At 36.1% G+C, this 22,505-nt stretch overlaps 1 protein-coding gene across 1 annotated transcript in view; it reads left to right on the top strand.

Moving 5' to 3' along the window:
- Window positions 1-11,743: 11,743 nt before the first annotated feature.
- Window positions 11,744-22,505, top strand: part of TMEM232 (transmembrane protein 232) — a gene marked incomplete at its 5' end in the record, with an annotated part of 234,712 nt that continues 223,950 nt past the window's right edge. Inside the window, one exon of the mRNA XM_045864383.1 lies at window positions 11,744-11,871. Within this exon, the coding sequence (XP_045720339.1) occupies window positions 11,744-11,871 (128 nt within the window). The remainder of the gene's footprint in view (window positions 11,872-22,505) is intronic.

Below are 22,505 nucleotides of genomic sequence, written 5' to 3'. Positions count from 1 at the left end.
TGTCTTCACAATTGCTAGCCTGAATTCCATCTCCGACATCTTGGTTATATCTGCATCCATTTGTAAATCTGCAGCATAAGTCATAATCTCTGAGTCTTTTCTGTTTTGGGGGCTCCTCCTCCTAGTCATTCTGTTGATGGGTGTTTGAGGGAATGTCTAGAGTCCAAATTATTGACCAGAACCCAAGCAAGATGCACCTGTTTTCTTGGGACCTTAGGGTTGCTGGCCTCTTGTTTTCCCAGCCTGTCTTCTGAGGGAGGGGCCTGCCACGCTGTTACTCAGGCAACCCTGTTTGGGCGGAGTTGCCCTGCGCCCCTGTGGCGGGGGATGGGCTCAGTGGGAATCAGTCTTTGGGGCTTTTGTTCTCTGGCGTCTCTTCCACGAGTCAGAGCAGAAGAGACCGTTTCCAACCCTCTGCCTCAGAGCAGAGAGACCGCAGTCTGTTCTTCAGCGAGCTCTCCAGGCCACACCGTCTCTGTTTCTGTCCGTGCTGCTATAAACCGCAGCATCCTGGGTTGTGCGCCCCTCCGCAGCACTCCCAGTCCTGCCCCCAGGTTGGGGCGCATCTCTGCCCTTTGTGCTTCTAAAACGGCCAGCTGCTCCCAGTTCACGTGCGCACGACTCCGTTGCTCAGGGTTTCCACCCCGGGGGTTGCAGGTCGCACCGGGTTTCCATCTCGGAGGCTGCAGTTCCCATGCACGTGACCATTGTTCCGGGTTTCTGTCTGGGGGCGCTGCGGTTCGCGTGCGCGCGGCCCCGCCAGTCTGGTTTTCCACCCCAGGGGCCCTAAAGTCCTTTCCCCGCCACTACCGGTCTATGAGTCTGTGCTCTGTCCCCAGCGTGCGAGGCTGTCACTCACGGGCGGTGTAGGATCCCCACGTCCAGGCACCCTCCCGCTGCCATTTATCCTCCGATATCTGCCCACAGAATCATGGCTCTCTGCTTCGTACCTCAAAACCAACCGCCTGCGATATTGTTTGTAGAGATCCAGATCTTCTTACATCTCAGGCTGGTTTCGTGGATGCTCAGAGTGGTCTGGTAGATATCCAGCTCAATTCCAGGGACCAGTTGAAATAGGGTCCCCTACTCCTCCGCCATCTTTCCCCCCTCCCCTACATCTTTAGTTTTTGATGTAGTGTTCCATGATTCATTGTTTGCATATAACACCCAGTGCTCCATTCAATACGTGCCCTCTTTAATACTCATCACCAGGCTAACCCATCCCCCCATCCCTCCCCTCTAGAACCCTCAGTTTGTTTCTCAGAGTCCATAGTCTCTTGTGGTTTGTCTCCCCCTCTGATTCCCCCACTTCATTTTCCCCTTTCTATTATCTTTTTTTTTTTTTTTAACATATAATGTATTATTTGTTTCAGAGTACAGGTCTGTGATTCAACAGTCTTACACAATTCACAGTGCTCACCATAGCACATAACTTTACCCTCCCCAGGAGAGACCATATTTTAATTATCTTCCAAACACAGGAAGCTCAGACATCATTAACACTTTTATTTTTGTGAAAACCAAAACAAATTGAATTCCCTAACTGGCAACCACTTGAAATGAATAATGTGAATATTGTTTGACAGTGCTAAATATAAAATAGTCAAAAACATTCTCTTATTTCTAGTTTATATGTTAGTGTGTGTGTGTGTGTGTGTAGTTTTCTTTATTTCATCTTCTCTATTGAATGTTGCAAATGAGTAAAAAGTACTGGCATAAGCAAAAACCCAATAAAATAATTCATGGAAAATTACATCCATTTTTGCAATTTCTTCACAGACCATTGATCACATTAGTAGTTTATATCAAAGTCAAATAGCTTCCTATCATGAATATCAACCTAAATAAAGAGGTAAGCTGAGGCAAACACGAATAACCAGAAATTGAGTTTATTCAGGAATAGTAGAGAAATTGCAATTTGGGAAACACAAACTATAGCAAACTACAGGCAGATTTGTTGAAGGTTTGGGGTGAACTATATTTATCGGAAAGGAGTTCAGAGAAGGGGGAAGTCCAACCAGAGTCCAAGCAGTAAGTTCATTGCTTTTGGGATGGGGAAAGATTCTTGGTGGATGTTCATTGGTGGGAAAATAAGTTCCCACATTCTGAAAGCCAGGCATTTACAGGGGAGCCCGTCTCTCATTTCTTAAGTTTCATTTGCCTGATGGCGTATGTTTGATATTCTCCATTCCATATCCTATGGTTACATTTTAGATTCAAATCCTTTCACAGTGAGTAAAAGAGATTTAAGATATTTCAGTCAGAACAAGACTATATTACTTAAGTATTAGATCATTGCAATTTTCCTGAATAAATGAGTAAATAAGAGATTGATGAGTGATGAATGAAAGTAGTTCCTGTTTAAACTTTACTGGTTCTTTTTAGTTCATTTTCCTCATTGTCCAAGGCTTTGTAAATCATCTGTAAATATTTTAAAACTTCAGTTTTCAGTATCTTGAATATCCCTATTTCATATTAATTATGAATAATTATTTTACTTGCTACTACAAAATTAAAATACATGTACTAGTTATGAATCATAGTCAATGGATTTATGTATTGCAAGAAATATTTCTGTACTTTGTTTAAATTGACTGTGTATACTCCAAGCCTCTGTTGTGCTTGACTGTAGATATTCAGTCTCAGTTTTGATTAGTCTTGCCCCTGCCCTTGGGTTATACAAAGGTCCTAGGTACTCACATGTCATGAAAACATTGGAGAGTCACCATGAGGCATTGGGGCAATTGTCACATCTATGTGGTCCTCTCTGTTTTGGCATAACTTCTGTGCCACAGTGAGGCTTGGAGAAGATTTTTATGCCTCTCTTATGTGTGGGATCCAGTCTTTCAAGATGCAGTACCCAGACATTTCTTCCATGGTACAGTCACCTCCAGGGGATGCTACTACAAGAAAGGAGATGGCTCTGAATGACCTGTTACCTTCCAGGAAACATCTCTCCCCAAAATCCCCAAAGCTTTTTTCCTCCTTACAGGCACCCAGTGTCATCTCTTTAATGAGGTTAATTTTTTGTTTTTGCTTTTTTAAGATGGAGTGGAGCCAGAGACTAAAGGCAGTTTTAGCTTTCTGCTTTGGAGAAAATCAGGCAAGAATAGAGAAGTACAAACCAAAAGGAAGAATTCTTAAAATACATAAAGCCATCATATTTAAGAGGCATCTATGATACTCCATCACTCATACTTCTCTTACAAACTAAACCTTTTTAGTCTTTTAACCATTTCCAAAAGGGACATAGTTTTATATCTCCTCACTTTTTCCCTCATGCCACTTGGTAAAATAGATCAATTGTTTGTTTTTAATATAAGTGTAGGGCCCCAGAATGGATGAGATAATCTAGTTCCCATCATATTTTGCACAAAATGTCTGTAATTAAGATTTATAACTGATACATATAATTTAATTTTGCAGTGGCAAATAAAATAATTAACTATTTTAAAAAACAAAGTTGATGTCAATATAATTCACATACTCAAACTTTATGCTCCAGCAATCTGAATATTCCCTAGTCTGAGTTTGGATTTTTATTGTTGGCAATATGGCTATATTAAAGGGTTTTAAACAGGAGAGGGAGTCGGGGAAGAAGGCAATGATCAGGAGATTTATATTTGGAAAAGTTACTCTGGCAGTCATATAAAAGATGAGGCTAGAGGAAGAGAGATCAGAAGGAGACTGGAAGATAAGAAGTTATGGTATTAGTCTAGGACAAAGGTAATAATGTCCTGATTTAGGAGAATGGCAGAAGGGATGAGAAGGAGGTTTGATTAACAGAGCTTCTTTGAAGATGGGAATCAATACAACATAGCGACATATAGTGCCTCCCCACTGTTTTGATGCTACACAAGCCAGTGAAAAGCCCGAAGCAAGGTAAGGCCTGACAATGACCATGAAAGCAAGATTTAGATGCAGCCTTGGTTTCTTGTGAGTGTGAAGCTGCCAAACAGATCCCAAATTGTCTAGGTTTGGAGTTAAAAGAATGTTTAACATCAGAGAAATACTCTTCTATCTTGTCTGAACCATTGTCATTTTTACCTTCTGGTTTATGTCAGTAAATTTAATTCTAATATAATATATTCTCCTACAGTGTTATTTTTATTGAGGTAAAATTTGCCTATAGTGAAATGCATGAATGTTCATTGTACAATTCAGTGAGTATTCTGGGTATTTTTGGCCGCAACCATTCTAAAACTTAGTGGCTTAAATAATTTTTTTAAAAATCAACTCTCATGGTCCTGGAGTTGATTATACACAATTGGGTAACTCTCATCTGGGGTCTCTCCTGTGACTTCAGTTCGATTTCAGCTGAGGCTCTAGTCATCCAAAGGCTTTGCTGGGCTGAATGTCCATGGCTCAGTCATGTGGCTGGCAGTTGCTGCTTGCTGTCACCTGGGGCCTGGCTGGGTACTCAGCTCAAGTATCAACCAGAGCTCTTATGCATGGCTTTCCATGTGATTTTGGCCTCCCATCATGGTGGCTGGACTCTGAGAGAACATCCTTAGGAGACCTAGAAGGAAACAGCGAGGCTTTTTTATGGTCTAGTTTCATTGTGCCACAGTCTTGCTTCTGTCACATCCCGTCATTCCAGCAAGTCACTAAGTTAGGCCCAGATTCATGGGGAGAGTAAATTAGACTCCATCTCTCTTGATGGGTGACAAGGCCACACTACAGAACAACATATAATATGCGAGATATTGCTGTATCATTTTGAAAAAATGTGGTCTGCTACATTGAGTTTTGGTACATATTCATGCTCGTGTTAGCACCTCCAATATCTAACATTTCCATCTGTACCTTCCATTCAGTCTCCAGCCCCAAGTCTCATCCTCCCATAGACCATCACCATGGAATAGCTTTGCCTGTTCTTAAACTTCATGTATTTGGAATCATATAATCTGTACACTTTTGTGTTTGGCTTCTTTTACTCAATGTATTTTTGGTGCATGTAGCAGTAGTTTGCTTTTTATTACTGAGAAGAATCCTATTAAATATATTTTTATATGCAATGTTTTTATTATTTAATTCTAAGTTTTTTTTTTAAAGATTTTATTTATTTATTTGAGAGAGAGAGAGAGAGAAAGCAGCAGAGGAGGGGGGAGGGTCAGAGGGAGAAGCAGGCTTTCCTCTGAGCGGGGAGCCTGATACAGGGCTCGATCCCAGGACCCTGGGATCATGACCTGAGCAGAAGGCCGACACTTAACCGACTGAGCCACGCAGGCGCCCCTACAAAGTTGTTTTTAAAGACAGGAGCCAAAAACTTGTGTTAATTAGTCATCTTTAGTGGCATTGAATTACATATCACTACCTTTTTTATATACTGTTTATTCAGAAATCTTCTTTTAATTGGATGTAATCTATTTTTTTTAAAAGCTTTTATTTATTTATTTGATGGAGAGAGAGCACAAGCAGGGGGAGCAGCAGGGAGAGGGAGAAGCAGGCTCCCGCTGAGCAGAGAGCCTGATGTGGGGCTCGATCCCAGGACCCTGGGATCATGACCTGAGCCAAAGGCAGACGCTCAACTGACTGAGCCACCAGGTGCCCCTGGATGTAATGTATTTTTTGTATGTGCAGATTCTTCTGAGATTTTTATGTATTTTTCACATAAATATACTGTCCCTCTTTTCCCATATTTACATCTCTTTTTTCTTTTTCTTTCTTTCTTTTTTTTTTGGCTAGGACTGCTTATAAAATGTTGAATTAAGTCAGAAGAATATGAATATCCTTTATATTGTTCTTGGCTTCTCAGATAAAGCTTCTAAAATTTTGTTGTTAATTTCATGTTTCTTTTAGTTTTTTTTTAGGTAGCTTTAATTAAATTAAGGAAAACTGAGATCCCTAGCTTGCAGAGTTTATTTTATTTTATTTTATTTTTTTATAATCATGAATGAATACTGGATTTAATTAATTAATCCTTAGTGTATATAAAAATATTTTCTACTTTTTTGTCTTAAGTTTATCAATGTTGTGGCCTGTGTAATAGATTTTTATAATATTAAATCATCCTGGCTCTTCTAGACTAATTCTTCTCAGTTGTAATGAATTATTTTTTATTGACATTGCTAGATTTGGTTTCCTTGTGTTTTATTTAGAATTTTTGCAGCTATGTTAATAGGTGAGATTTCCCTGTAAATTTATTTTTCCATAATGATTCAAATCCTGTAACCTTGAGTGGTTTAGAAATTTCTCTCTTTTGCATAGGATCTGCTAATATCGTTGAAACTCTAAAAAGGCATAAAAATAATAAAATTATGGAAAACTTTAGGAAGGTGTTCTGGGGAGAAAGAATGAGCATAATAATAAAAGAAAATGATAAGCTAATTTAAATAATTATATTAACAGTTTTAAAAGCAGTTTTTGTTTAAGTGTTCTGTTTATTCTTTTGGTTATCATAAAATATGATATGTCTGTTTTGGAGTTGATTAAATGATTAGAGAGAATCTGATATATATCATATCATATTTATTTGTCTATTTATATGATATTATATATGGTGGCCCTATGACTTTTAATTAAATACTGAGAAGATATTAAGTCTATGTAAGTGTGAATCAATACTCTAAAAAATGTTATTATATAAAACTTTAATCGTGCAGAAAAGTTGGGAGATTAGTAAATTTTTTTTTTAAAGATTTTATTTATTTATTTGAGAGAGAGAATGAGATAGAGAGAGAGCATGAGAGGGGGGAGGGTCAGAGGGAGAAGCCGACTCCCTGCTGAGCAGGGAGCCTGACGTGGGACTCGATCCCGGGACTCCAGGATCATGACCTGAGCCGAAGGCAGTTGCTTAACCAACTGAGCCACCCAGGCACCCGGGAGATTAGTAAATTAATCCCCATTTACTTTTAGCTCAGATTTAACAATTATCAGTTAAGTTCATACATTGTGATGTATTAATTATATAATATTTTTATGTCTGAAATATGTATTACTTGATGCATTTCTATGATTAATTAGAGGAATATTATACAAAGAACAAATAGTAAGTAATGAGTATTACTCTTCATTTGGATAGTAATGACTCATTCACAGGAGATGCTATTGTTATTATTATTATTTTGAACAATTAGCCTTTTTATTTTAATTTTCCATTACATCTAAAATCAATATTAAAAAAATACATTTGCTGTATTTATGAAGGTATCAATGAATTGTATATTAGTTTCCTATGGTTGCTGTAACAAATTACCACAAACTTGGGTGGCATAAAATTCATTTTCTCACAGTTCTGGAAGCCAGAAGTCCAAAATCAGTTTCACTAGGCAGAAATCAAGGTATTGGCAGAGCTGCACTTCCTCCAGAGGCTCTAGGGGAAAAATCTGTTCCTTGCTTCATTCAGCTTCTGTGGCTACCAGCATTCCTTCATTTGTGGTCACCTTGCCAGATCCTATTATAATCCCTATTTATAGATGAAGAAACTGAGGTACCTGACAGTGAAGTGATTTGCACAGTGACCCAGATGTAATCTGTGCTGGTGTGAGAATTGAAAGCAAGCCGTCCCTGCTACACCATACAGAAGTGTGAGAAGGAGACCTCACAGAAGTAGGGAGAGATAAGCCAAGGGTAGAGTGTCATGATAAATGAAAAAAGAAGACACTTATTTCTAGAAGGGATGGTAGGCAGAGTCAGTTACTATGGTGGGATCAGGCGAGATCAGTACTGAAAAACTCTTCATGGAATTGTTTACCTGGAAATCGTTGTCAGCCTTGGGAAGATGATCTCAGTGCTGGCACAACAGAAACTAGATTCTAGATAGTGGATGTTCTGCACTGGAATAAATTTAAGAGTAGATATAATTTAATATAAAAATCATATCTGATAGAAGTAAAGGGTGAAATCACACTGTCTTTTTGCCCACTTCAGATAAATATGCAAAGTAAATCTGTGGAATTTATTTAAATTATAACCATCCCTGGAAAGTGGTAGAGAAAATGTGAGTTACTGTAGACCATCCTCTGCGGTGGAGTCCTGTATAAATCAAGAAAATTAGAACAAATGAAGACGTGGGTCTAAGAAATAGTTGCTGTCAAAAATAATGATTTTTTTTTTACCTTTCATTTCAGTATTTGAGGGAAGACTTTATTTAAAAAGGAGAGCAATCCAATCTTTAAGATCATTTTTATTCACTTAAGATTTTGTTTTCATTTCAATCCACAAATTCAGTCAGCACCATATGTTTTGGGTACTATAGAGAATATAAGGGTATTTAAATCTTAAAGATCTATTTAACTTATAAAAAAGCTCATTTTAAATTTACATCGTGTTTTGCTGATTCAGGGAAAATGTCTATTTCTTGACGATGATGTAAAAGCGAAATAATCCAATTTAATAAGTCACCATTCTAATCTCTTTACATTTAATGATTGTGATTTCTCAGCAAAAGAAATGTGTCTTGTATGTGATAGCAGAAAGATAAAAATTCTTGTCATCATTTTACTTTTCTTGTTTTAAGGTGGTGTTACTAAAGAGCTTGATATATGCCTCTGTCTGCCCTTTTTTATACAATTCACCAGTCAACATCCCTGCATGTAACTGTCCTGAGAAGGAATAAAATGGTACAAATGATTACCCTAGTAGGTTTTAACAAATGGTTCAACAAAACTTTTTATTACATAGGGTGGTAGAACCTTGGTGTGATGGCTCCACTAATCATTAGTATATGTGACTCCAGTTACATTAAAACAATGCAAAAAGGCCCTACTGTACACACAATAATAATAATGATAATAACAACAACACGAATTCCTTGTTGATAGCTTCAGGGTTTGGATTCTACTGAGAAATTGATGAAATATCTATGTTTGTATTTTTTTTTTTTTAAGTAGTCTCCATGCCCAGTGTGTAGCCCAGTGAGGGGCTTGAACTCATGACCCTAAGATCAAGAGTCAGACGCTTAACCAACTTAGCCACCCAGGCACCCCTTAGTGAAGAATATTCTTATGAAAAAAATAAAAATTTTGTTAAAGTTGATAACATTTTTAGATTCTCTATTTTGAGGTATCTTTGGGTGGAGGGGAGTCATTTTAATCCTTGTTTTCTTTGTTTATTTACCCCACTGAGGATTTAATTCTAACATCTAAACGGGAAACATTTTTGAAGACTTTCATCTTTTCTTTTGAGAAACTTGAGAATATTTGATTGTTGTTTCTTTTACTCTTAGTCAAAAGCAATCCTAACTAGTAAAATACATTGGTGAGTCATACTGTCTTTCTTCTATATCACATTGCTATTCAGATAGTATTTGAATGACAGACTATTGTTGGTTAAGCACTAGCACTGTTACTTTCAAGATTGGTAATCCCAAAATAAGGCAGAAATAGAGAGGAAGCTTGTAGAAACTTCTACAGCAACTTGACATTTTCCACCCATCCAATCTGGGGGAGTCTCATCAACAGGGTATTGTGGAACTTGCATGTTGAGTAGATGGTGCAAATACTTAACACTAGTACCAGCAGATGAGCAAGATCTTTGGAAAATAGCTTCAATGATTAGTTCAAACAATTATTCTCTAACTTCTTGAAATCTCAAAAAATATGACTGACTGTAGTCAGTCCTGTAAAATATATCACTAAATGGCTAAGAGCTCTATGTCAGTACACCTAACACATGCACACAAAGACCAGTTTGCTTTCCATTCAATTTCCCTTCAGTTATTTTTCTTCCTAGGTTGCCTGTATTTTTTCTTTTCTATTCATTTGGAATTAAATTTTTAAAAGTAATTTATCTTAGAGTATGTCTGACTCAAATTTGCATTTCTAAACTTTATTTCTGAAATATGTTTTAAGAATTGTAGGTTTCGGGTGCCTGGGTTGCTCAGACGGTTAAGCATCTGCCTTCGGCTCAGGTCATGATCCCAGAGTCCTGGGATCGAGTCCCGCATCGGGCTCCCTGCTCCTTGGGAGCCTGCTTCTCCCTCTGCTTCTCTCTCTCTCTGTCTCTCATGAATAAATAAATAAAATCTTTTTAAAAAAAAAAGAATTGTAGGTTTCTTTTTTCTTCTTTTGAAGACTTTGTCTTAGTGTAATTAAACATCTTCATAATTTTATGTGACTCACAATAAATACTTGTCAAACATAACAGCAACAGTAAATTTGCAACATTTGTTACCATATTTATCAAATTAACTCTTTGACTATCCCTGTCTTTATTATTGTTGTTTGATGCTTATGTGTACTTTATTTCCATCATTAATGATTGTAATTATTTTCCTCAGTTCCTTTTAAGGTAAAAATATCCGATGTGAATCCAATGTGGTGATGTTCACTGTTAAAAATTAAACTCCTGAGTATATTAGTCCGGTTTGGGAATAATTTATATTGTATATTAAAATTAGGGTCACTCTAAAGGACATCCCTATATATAGCCCCGTATAGCTGCTGCCTTAAAAATACATTTATTTTATATTCTAATGGATATAGATTATTAGAAGCAGACCTTGCTATAACCAATAGCAAGAGATAATAATGTTTTGTGTTTATAATCCATTTTGTACTGGATATTTTCCCATTGGCCATCCAGATCCATTTTCCATCCTTCTCCACTCTGCCTTATACCTTCTCTGGCTTCTAGTTTGGCTTAGCTAATGGGAAGTACAGGCAGGTGATTGGAGTGGAGAGCAGGAGAGTGAGATCAAAATTCCTGTTCTCCAGCCTTCCTCTTAGCAGGCAACCTCAGATGGGCTGCATGTCTAGATCAAAGGCCAAAGTTTTTTATTAAACACCACTTTCCTACAGCTATTCTTTCTGGGTCCTTCTTTCCCCCGGTTCCAAGAGTGGTGAGCTCACCCCCTTCTTCCAGACCCTGAGAAGGCACCATCTCAGGTTTTATTTTATTGTATTTTTTTTTATTTGAATAACTCTGCCCATCTCTTTGGAATCTCTTTATTTAGTTACGCCATTTGAGTGTGCTGTCAGCTTCCTGCTAGAACCTTAATTAATGATAAGTTTTAAAAATTACCTAGCTTAAAAATTAAGTGCAAAATAGTTCAGTGTAAATCTGACTACCTATTTCATTACTTCATGTTGCTATTTAAATACTGCATTAAATAAAAATAGTGTCTTCTAGTTTTGGTCTTATACTCATAAAATGTATTCAGACATTCTTCAAAAAGAAAATAAATCTGGATGTGAGGACAAGCTGAGAAAGCATAATCTAACTGGTAAGAAGACAGAAGACAAAAAAAGTTTACAAGTAATTTTAAAAAACAGAAAGCATAGTAATCTAATAATGATTACAAGCCCCCACATAAAGCTTCTTATATACTAAGCTCTATTCTAACCAATGTACATATATTGACCTATGTATTTCTTATAGCAACTCTGTAAGGAGGTACTATTCCCATTGTACAAGTGGGGAAACTGAGACACAGGGTAGTTAAGTAAATCAGTTTGATTGTATCCTCTTAACTACTATGCCATGATGTTCTTCCAATGGTTTTGCTGATAAAACAGCTAAAGTATAATAAAGGCTAAGTATTGTATGAAAAGATAAGTTTTTAATACTAACATAATAGAAAGAACATGGGTTTTCAATTCAAAGTTGGGTTTGACTCCTGGGTCTGACATTTTAAATTTAAATTTAAATTCTTCCTTACTATAATTTTTTTCTTAGCCTGGTTTTCCTTCTTGCCACCCTTTTCCCCACAAATCATGAATTTGCATATTATGTATTATTTGGTACTAGAAGTGCATTTGTATTCTAACATAAAATTTAATACTTTTCTTTAGGTTTATGATCTGTGAATATGCCTGTTAACAAATCACCCATGATTAATAAATTAGGAGTGATATCTTCCTCTTATCATGAAAAACTCTTGAGGTTTAAAATTCAAAATTTAAGGAAAAGAAGGAAAAATAAATCAAAGTAAGTCTGAAAAAACTTTCATTTTATTAAACTAGCAGACCCATATGCATTATAGAATTTAAAAAGTACAGAATATTATGAATAATTTCTTTAAAATCACATATAGTTCTAAAATATGTACATCTATATATTTATTTTTAAAATAAATATTCATAATTTATAGTGATCATATCTTTCTAAAATTTTAAATTCTACACTTTTTGTTTAAAATAAGCATTTTTTCTATAATTATAAATGTCTATTAAGTTGACATAATAATCTGTGAAATGCATAAGAGAAAGCATTTAATAACTACTATATTGTGAAGCACTTTGGTTATTTCTATGTCCTTTGCTATTTCAAATTAAGCCAAAATAGAATGTCTTTCTGCATTTCAAATTATTTTCTTGGGATAAAGTTTCTAAAATGAAGTTACTAGATCAAGGTTTGTTGATAATTTAAAGATTGTGTGTGATTTTAAGAAATTTTTAAAAACTTAAAAATGAGAATTATAGAATATGTAAGAAAACTTGCATGGTGACATTTGGCTACGTTTGTTTCAAATATTTTTCTTTAATAAAGAATAGATGAACAGATGAATGTGAAGCTCTTTGACCACCTGCCCTCCCAACTAAAATAATTGTGGTATATATCATTTCAGTTCATTTTTCTACTTTAATATGCATGAATATAAAATTGCATTTTCCATGTAAATATAAATGTAATTATACCTAACTCATTTATCTGTGACTTGATTTTTTAAAAGTCGATGTTATGTTTTTAATTCAGTCCATACCGATAATTATGTTTTATTATTGATAATTATTTCTTCATTCATTTTAGTGGCTGTATAGTGTTACTATATAATGAATACTTCTTGTTTTACTTACTTTCCAAATTTTTGCCAATGAATCAGTGCTATAGTGAAAATCATTATATATTTCTCTTTGTATACCTGGGTAAGTGCTTCTTTGGAGTGGGATTTTTTATTCCTCACTTTTTGAATTTTACTTAATGCTCTTGGTCTCTAGAGTTTACATTGTCTTCACCAGTTATATGAAAGTATCACCTCCCCCATCTTTGCCATCACCTGATATTGTCAGACTTCTTCATATTTGTCATTGTAATAGGCCACAAGTGGCACTTGCCTGCTAACTAGTTTTTTTTTAAATCTCTGATAACTAATGAGACTCAGCATCTTTTAATATTTGTTACCATTAGAATTACTTTTATGAGTTATCTGTTTATATATTTTCCAATTTATCTTTGTGTTTTTTCTTATCGATATTTGATATTCCTAAATATTTGTTATGAATTCTTTCAGTCTGTGGCTTGTCTTTTAACTTTGTTTTTGTGATGCCTTTCATCATACAGAAGTCCTGGAAATTAATATAGTCATTATGATTTTAAGATTTTATGATTTCATTGCTGATTTTGTTTATTCACTCCATTAGTCCATTTCATTAACATACTGTGAACTATCCATTCATTCTTCTCTTGTTGGCCACTTCAATTATTTCCTGTTTACGGTTATTATGAACAATGTTTTCATGAACATTCTTGTACTGGGCATCCTAGCACATATCCTAAGGTACATACCTGGGAATGGAATTGTTGGATCATGGGATATATGCCATTTAGTGAACAGAACTTATTCTCAGTCTTTTGTGATTAGTCATTTTTGTATTTTGGTTAAGAAATCTGTGTCCACCTCGGGGCGCCTGGGTGGCTCAGTTGGTTAAGCGACTGCCCTCGGCTCAGGTCATGATCCCGGAGTCCTGGGATCGAGTCCCACGTCAGGCTCCCTGCTCAGCAGGGAGTCTGCTTCTCCCTCTGACCCTCCTCCCTCTCATGCTCTCTGTCTCTCATTCTCTCTCTTGCAAATAAATAAAATCTTAAAAAAAAAATTTAAAAAAAAAACGTAATCTGTGTCCACCTCAAGATCATGTAGATATTCTTATACATGATTTTCTAAAAAACTTACTGTTTTGTCTTTCGTGTAATACATGTAGAAATGATTTTCGTTAATGGTGTTATGTACAGGTCTAATTTTCCTTTTTTATGTAAATACCTAGTTGACCAACACCATGTTTTGAAAAGAACATCCTTCTCCAATATTTTGCTAGTACAACTATTGCATAAATCAAGTATCTGCATATAATGGGTGTTTCTGGCTTTTCTATTCTGTTTCACTGGTCTATTTGTCTCTATACCAATGCCATACTGCCTTAATTACCATCATTTTAATAATAACAATAGTCAATATGACCGATTTTCCAAATTTGTTCTTCTTTGTTGATATTATTTTTAGGATCAGCGTGTCATATTTTTTTCAAAAACTTGTTGGGATTGGTTAATGTATTTTTTTGAATTTATAGATAAATTTGAGGATAATGACATCTTTATCATAATAAGGATTCCAACTTATGAATAAGAAATAACTTCCATTTATTTAGTTATTTGTAAAATTTTCTCAATGAAGTTTGAATGTTTCTTTCATAGGGGACTGTGCATCTTTTGTTAGGTTTATTTCCATGTATTTGGTATTTTTTTAAGCCTTGTCAATTAAAAAAAAATTTTTTTTTTAAAGATTTTTATTTATTTATTTGACAGAGACAGACACAGTGAGAGAGGGAACATAAGCAGTGGGAGTGAGAAAGGGAGAAGCAGGCTTCCTGTGGAGCATGGAGCCTGATGTGGGGCTCGATCCCAGGACCCTGGGATCATGACCTGAGCTGAGGGCAGACGCTCAATGACTGAGCCACCCAGGCGCCCCAATTTTTAAAAATTTTTATTTATTTATTTATTCATGAGAGAGAAAGAGGCAGAGGGAGAAGTAGGCTCCCTGTGGACTCGATTCCAGGATCCTGGGATCATGACCTGAGCCAAAGGCAGATGCCCAACCAACTGAGCCACCCAGGCGCCCTGTATATGGTATTTTTATACTATTATATGTTTTACACATATATTTTTTAATAGATTTTTTTCTAGCTGTTTCCAGAAGAGAGAAATACAACTGAATTTTATACATTGATTTTACATGCAATTATATTGCTAAATTCTCTTATCGATTCTGAACATGTTTATCTCAATCCTGATTTAAAAAGAACACTCTTAACATTTCATGATTAAGTATAGTTAATGTCCTCAAACCTTATCTGGCAATTTAATTCTAATTTGTGGTTTTTTAAAATTCCACTAGACTTCATTACTAATTTAAGTAGTTAATGTTCTTTTATATTTTATTTACTGTTAATCACTTTCCTTGTTTTCCCTTCCTTTTTGTTTCTTAGACGTTGTCTTTTGTCAGATATACAACTTCTAAAATTTTCCTTTATGAGAATTTTTTGTTGAGAACATCTGATTCTGTTAGTGTGAATATATTTTTATTTTATTCTTATTCTTGAAGGAAATTTAAAACTGAATATGGAATTATCTTTGGTCTGTTATCACTTTTATTCCATTTTTTCCCCTTTAGCGGATTGATGACATTCCACTCATTGCTTCCATTATTGCTGTTGAGAAGTTAGGTGAAATTTTGATGCTATTTCTTTAATATTAATTTGTGTCCTCCCACCTTGAGTGCTTTCAAAAATTTCTTATTGTCTTGCATTTCCTGCAATTTTACTATGATGTGTCAGAATGTAATTTTAAAAAATTATTCTGCTTGGATCTCTCAACCCTTTTAAATCTGTGGCCTGTGTCATGATTCCTGAAAAGTTATCAGATACTGTTTTTTCAGAAATTACCTTGACAACTCATTTTCTCTCCTTCTGAGAGTCTTGACTAAATATGTATTAGATCATCTCATTGTATATTGGCCTTTCACTCTTTCGTCTCAATTTTCCTTTTTTTGGTCTCTTTTTACTATACTTTGAATAATTTATTCTGGTATTTGACGTTTTCCATGTGTACTTCTCTTGTTACCAAATTTCCCATTGAGTTTTAAAATCTGCCTGAGGTGTAAATCTGCACTGAGACTGATCTCAGCAACACACACACACACACGCGCACGCACATACTTTTTTCTTTCTCTTTATTTTTCTGCTGAGCACTAAGGCAGCCTTCTCTACAGCTCCCTGGGGTCGGGGAGAGGGACTAGTTCCTATTGCTTTTACCTTAGGCGTTTAATCAGACAATGTGGAGGGAGTCCGGGTTTCCTGCACCTTGAAAATCCTGGCTTTTGCTTACTGCATGGTCACTTAGAAAACATACTTGGTCTTGTCTCCATGGCCCCTTGTACCAAGGGAAACCAGATTCTATTTCTGGCACCAGCTGTTTCAGATGAAGCAGAGACCTTCCTGAATGAAGGAACATAACCTTTGTTTTCCTTCTTAGGTGTCACGTGAATTGTCATATACCTCATACTGTATTTGCTTCACTTATTCTTCCTTAGAAACATGCGTTTTTGCAGGCCTAGTGTGGATTCTGTTAGAGACACAGTTAGGGCTCCCTGTAAATCCTTCAAATGAGGTACTGAAGTCCATTCTGGACCAAAGAGAAAATCACACAATCTTACAATGGATTACTGGGTCAAAGTGTACTATTTTGTTGTGATTTTCTTTTATAATTAAGATTATTTTATTGTGTATAGTCTGTTTTGCTTTTTCTACTTCATCTCAGAGATGGAGAAGACCAGAGGATTTTGAAGACTTATATCAAATACATACATTTATTTTAGCTTACTGGAAAGAATAAAAGGGAATGCAAGTCTTACATTAGGAAGATTTAGTCAAGTGTTACATTATTTTACATCTTTCTCACAGAAGCTGCTTATTTTTTATATCTGGGAGGCTGTAGTCTTCAAAGTTTCCTAAAATGTTAATAAACCTGAAATTTTTCCTTTTTATTTATATTTTTGACACTTTTATAGTTAGTAAAATGTGCTCTGCAAATACATGCTCTAAATATTTTAAAATGCTCTATATGTACATATCTATATAATGTTACTGATTTTGATAAGCATACATGTATAATACAATATAGCTTTGTAGTATGGGCTGTAAATATGTTCTGTCAGGAGCAAGAAGAAACTTTTCTAGACTTACATTTATATTCTGATCATTTGTTTATTTTATCTATAGTGTGTTTTTCATTTATCTGAATTATTATAAGCCTTTAAGTGAAATTCTAAATGGTTAAGACCTTGTAATCAGGTCTGTTAATTTTAGCCTGAGACATCTATATTGTAGCATTTAGGGATGGCTACAGATGATTTAGCCAAAAATATGGTGACTTAGGAAATGGATGGCCATAAGAGCATGAATACATACAATTAAATGTAGCTTCTTTTAAGAATGTATTACCCCAAATGAGAGATCAGTAGCTACTGATGAAAATATCTGTACAAAGTATGTAAAGTCTTGCAAAATCATAGAAACTACAGTCCTCTTATACTTGGGCTTATGCCACTGTCTTAGCCCAAGTCTCTAGAAGGCAGAATATAAGCAGAAGATTAAAATTCTAATACTTTGTTTGGGGTATGCAAGGTCAATGCGCTAAAGATGAAAAAAAAAAAAAGGAAAATGAGGTGGGAAACCTTGATGCATTATTACCTGGAGCACTAAATCACAACTTGCCACAATGAAATACAGCAGACATGTCCATACTTGGCATAATGGGACTTATTAAGACAGGTTTCAAGAAGAAGCCACATCTCACAGTAGTCCATGGAATGGAGAAATGAGGAGAGTTATTCATCTGATCTGTAGCTTTTTGTCTAGCATTTTCCTTGGTCAAGATTCATTCCATAGGTGCTAACTCATCCATACTTCCAGTTTGTGTCATCCAGCACGTGGCTACTCCAAATGTAGAGGAGGAGGGGCAGCTCACTGTTTTGGGCCATGAAAATCATGCAGATAGGAGTCAAGTCAATCTGAGACTCTATACAATATTTATGGCCAATACAGGTACTAATCATGGAGACCTTATAGCCTTGCATTTTGTGGAATGTTTTCAGGTATCAGATTTTTCTTATCCCTAAACTCAACTCAGTATCAGTAATTCACTAGTGAAACTACTCTTTTTTTTTAAAGATTTAAAAAATCTTTAAAACAAGTGGAGGGAGGGGCAGAGGGAGAGGGAGAGAGAATCTGAAGCAGACTCTGTGCTGAGCGTGGAGCCCCATGCAGGACTTGATTACATGACCCTGAGATCACAACGTAGCCGAAACCAAGAGTTGGTCACTTAACCAACTGAGCCACCCAGGCACCCTGTGAAACTACCCTCAAAGGTTTCCACTGACTTTCTAAACATTAACTCTAATGATCTCTTTGTCCTTAGTTTTGATATCCCTGCAGATGTGTATTTTTGGTCATGCTCCTTATCTTCATTCTGTTCTTTGGTATCTCAGTCTAGAATTGCTTGTTTGCATGGAATAGGCACATGTTCAAATTAACTCAAGCAAAAGGAAAATGTAATGGAAGGATACAGGGTTGTCTTGTGGAACCTGAGAGCAGAAGGCATAGCCAGGCCTCATTCATTCATTCAGTACTCATTATGTTCTCTAACTGATACTGGAGATAAAATGGTCAACTTTGACAGATGTAGTCCACATCTACACTAGACTATAAACATGAAAAGGGTAGGGGCTCTGGTTACACATTTGTAAAGTATCCAACATATTGATTGGGTGCTACAATGATGAGCAAGTAGCTTTCTGCTTTGGGATGCTTTGTTGTCTTGAATGACCTCTCAGCAAAAGCCACCTCTTGGCTTTATATGACCATTCAGCTCTCACATCAGCTAATTAAAATATCAGCTGATTATTCAAAATCCCCAGAGACAGGATTAGATTGCTAGCTTGATTCAGATGTCTTTTGTGACCCAATCAGCTACAGTTAAGGAGGTGGGGTCATATAGTACTAGTATAGAAGTTGGACCCATTGGTTCAATAGGGACTATGAGTAATGAACAATTCTCAGAGAAGGAATTTACACCCCAAATTATACATATATTTGAAATCCATTGTAGTGCTTCCCTGAATCTCTATTATTTTATTGTTTCTTCTTTCTCTCTTGCCTCTAACTGTGGGATCTGTCCAAAGATCTCCCTTGACCATTTTTTTTCTCCATACTCTTCCTCTTGAAATTTTGTGGCTGTATCACTGATAGTAAATGAATCTGAAATCTTTACTTCCATATCCTATCCACTTCCTAATACCTGCCTCACAAGTCTGTTTGGATTATAGACCTCTCCACTTGGATGCCTCACAGGTAAATGATAGCTATTTGTCCAGAACAGCACAGATCATCTGCCCACATTCCTCCATCTTATTTGATGTCCATTCTCTACTACTAATTGTGTAGGCTCAAAACCTCGAGATTATCTTTGTCTACCCTCACAAATCTTCTCATATCCTATTAGTCATCAAGCCCTATTGATGTAGCTTCCACCTAATCTCTCATACTCATTTACTCTTCCTTATTTGTACTGCCCAAACTGCAGTTCAGATGTTTATTACTTCTTACCTAAATTGCTGAAATAATTGCCCAGTGGTTTACCAACAGTCATTCCTCATTTAAACCCATTCAACAGATGACTTTCAGTTTAATCATCCTAAAGTACAGTATAATCTCTTAACTCTTCTGCACAATAGTTCCCTCTTACTTATTAAATAAAACTCAAATGTCTGTGCATAATATAGAATTAGCACCCACTGCAACTAAGAATATCTAAAATAGCAATGCCACTTAAATAAAGTAAAAGTTTTTCTCTGAATGTAATCAGTCCAGAGCTGGTATGGTGATCTGGGACCTAGGTTTCATCTAACTAGCTGCTCTGCTGCACGTGGCTCACACGTAAGGCCATCTCATGGTTTATTATGGCACTGAAGCTCCAGCTATCACAGTCGTGCTTCATGCAGCAGAATAGAGGAATGGCAGAAAGGCTTGTGCCCTTTTTTAAGTAAACGTCCCAGAATTACTAGCTGAATTTTGCTTACATTTACTGGCTGAAACATAGACATACAGGCACACCTAACTGCAAGAAAGAGTCTTTTCATAAGAAAAGGAGGAGAATAGGCACTGATGTAGGCAGCTATAAATCTTTGCCATGGACCACCATTCAATGCCATTTATGTTTGTTCTCAACCCAGAATTTCCGTCTTCATTTCCTATCATGATTTTAAGCATTCCGTCTGTCTATGCTGGGTTAAAATTCTTATTTTTTCTCTTTGGTCCTATTTGTATTAGTTAGGGTAAATTTGAAACAACTATAGAAAGAGCCCTCTAATTTCAGTGGCTTATATAAGATAGAAATGTATTTATCTGACATAAGAAGTCAGTGGGTCTAGGCTGACAGGACAGCTCTGCTTTTGGGGTCAGTGAGAAACTCAGGACCTTCTTTATCTTATAGGATTTTGTACTCATCTGCCTAATCAAAGCTGATTCAGCACTATATTAGTGTTCCAATCCACAGGAAGGAGAAAAAAGCATCATTCTAGAGAAGATGGTATGTCTTTAAGTTAAAGGTGACCTGAAATTTGCATATATTACATTTGCTCATATCCCACTAGCTTAGCCATGTGCCCGTATTTAGCAGCCAGAAAGACTGGGAAATATAGAGTAGCTATGTGATCATGTGCCAAAGAAAAGGCAGAGAAAGAATTTTGGAAGGACAGCTGCTATTCTGTCATATTCCAGTTCCTTGCTATTCCTATTATAGCTCAAGTGCCATTTCTGCAAAGAAGCTTTTTCTGAATCTTTAACCCCAAACAGTAATGCTTATAACTAACAGTTATCCAGCACTTGATATGTACTGGGAGCCAGACTCATTTGATACTTTTCAGAATTCTACAAGATTTTGTCCTCATTTCCACATATGAAAAATGACAGTTTACACAGATTAAGTGATTAAGCAAAGATTATATGACTAGGAAACATTGGAATCATGATTTCTACTTCCAAACTCCTACAGGATTTCATTTTTTTTTTTTTAGTACATCTTTTTATTGCATCTCACTTCCCTCCAGATTGGGAATTTTCAGAGGCTGAGTCTGATTTCTCCTCTAGTCCTCATTGTATATAGCAAAATATCTTGTGCGTAAGAGACTTCTCTTAAATATTTACTGAACGAATGCGTTGTCAGCTAAAAAGAGAAAAAGTTCTGATAAATAGTTTAGGTAGGGTATTAATACAAAGTATATTTTCGTTATATGTAAAATTAGAATGATGTTCTTTATTTACTACCTGTTCCACAGGACTGCACTTATTATATACTTGCAATACATTACATTTATTTATTTATTTATTTTTAAAAAGATTTTATTTATTTTTTTGACAGAGAGAGACACAGCAAGAGAGGGAACACAAGCGGGGGAGTGGGAGAGGGAGAGAGAGAAGCAGGCTTCCCGCTGAGCAGGACCCCGGGATCATGACCTGATCTGAAGGCAGACGCTTAACAACTGAGCCACCCAGGCGCCCCACATTACATTTATTTTTGAAGAAAGTAGAATGTGTGAAGAAATAAATTGAGGTTGTTACACAAATTATCATATAATGATACACAAAAAACTCCTAAGAAGCAAAAAAGATGCTTTAAAGAGTACATACAGGCATTTGAAAAGAAAATTTATTTGTGATAGGCTAGACATGGTTCAAATAGCTATATTTATTTCCCACTAAATATTTACTGACATGAGCTATGGGACACCAGTTAAGGGACTCAATATCTATAAGAAGGCTCAAAGGCATTCACTTTCCATGTTTTCAAGGATTCATTACTTTCTTGTAATTCCCAAAGCACTCTGTACAAATGGGAAGATTAAAGCTATTTTGAACTCTTCATGAGGATCAAAGATACGTCATCCCAGATTTCTATTGACAAAGAGTTTTCAGCCAACCTACATGTATCTGTCTAAGCAGATGTCTCCAAGGGCAAGAGTGAGATAGAGAACACGAAATCAAGAATGATGTTAACTCGGGCGCCTGGATGGCTCAGTTGGTTAAGCGACTGCCTTTGGCTCAGGTCATGATCCTGGCGTCCCGGGATCGAGTCCCGCATCGGGCTCCCTGCTCAGCAGGGGGTCTGCTTCTCCCTCTGCCCTCTTCCCTCTCGTGCTCTCTCTCATTCTCTCTCTCTCAAATAAATAAATAAAATCTTTAAAAAAAAATGATGTTAACTCATTTCAAAATGCCCAGTTCTAGCAGAGTTTGTGCGTGCTAACACCTCAACTATTCCTCTATTTTACTATAAGCACCATGAGGGCAGGGCTTTTTATTTCATCCTTGTATCCCCACTTCCAAGTCTAATAGGAGATGGTCAGTACCTCTGCTTATTCTGTGATCATTAGGCACTGTCATTGCTTTTACATACATCTATCTCCTCAATAGGACTGTGACTTATGCAGGGGCAAAATCTGATTTTTATTCATGTATTTTTTTCCCTGGATCCCACAAAGCAACTAATTCAGTAAATTCTGAATATAATAAGTTGTTACAAAAATTTGTTTTATTTTTCCAGACCACTCCTTCTAATAGCATGACTCCCAAAAGTTATTAGACCACATAAATAAACAACTCATTGATTCTACTACCTATTCACTATTCATCTGATGTCACTTTTGATCCAATGCCCTTCTTAAATCCTGTGGTATATCGTTATAATCACTCTACTCATTCTCTTGCATACACCCTCAGCTTATTTTTCCCACTTCT

This window comes from Mirounga angustirostris, unplaced genomic scaffold (genome assembly GCF_029215605.1).
Source record: "Mirounga angustirostris isolate CCGP_5_RB_7025 unplaced genomic scaffold, mMirAng1.0.hap1 SCAF_7, whole genome shotgun sequence".
In the NCBI taxonomy this organism is placed as follows: Eukaryota; Metazoa; Chordata; class Mammalia; order Carnivora; family Phocidae; genus Mirounga; species Mirounga angustirostris.
The sequence above is the reverse complement of the archived record's forward strand: the minus strand, read 5'-3'. Positions and strand labels throughout refer to the sequence as shown.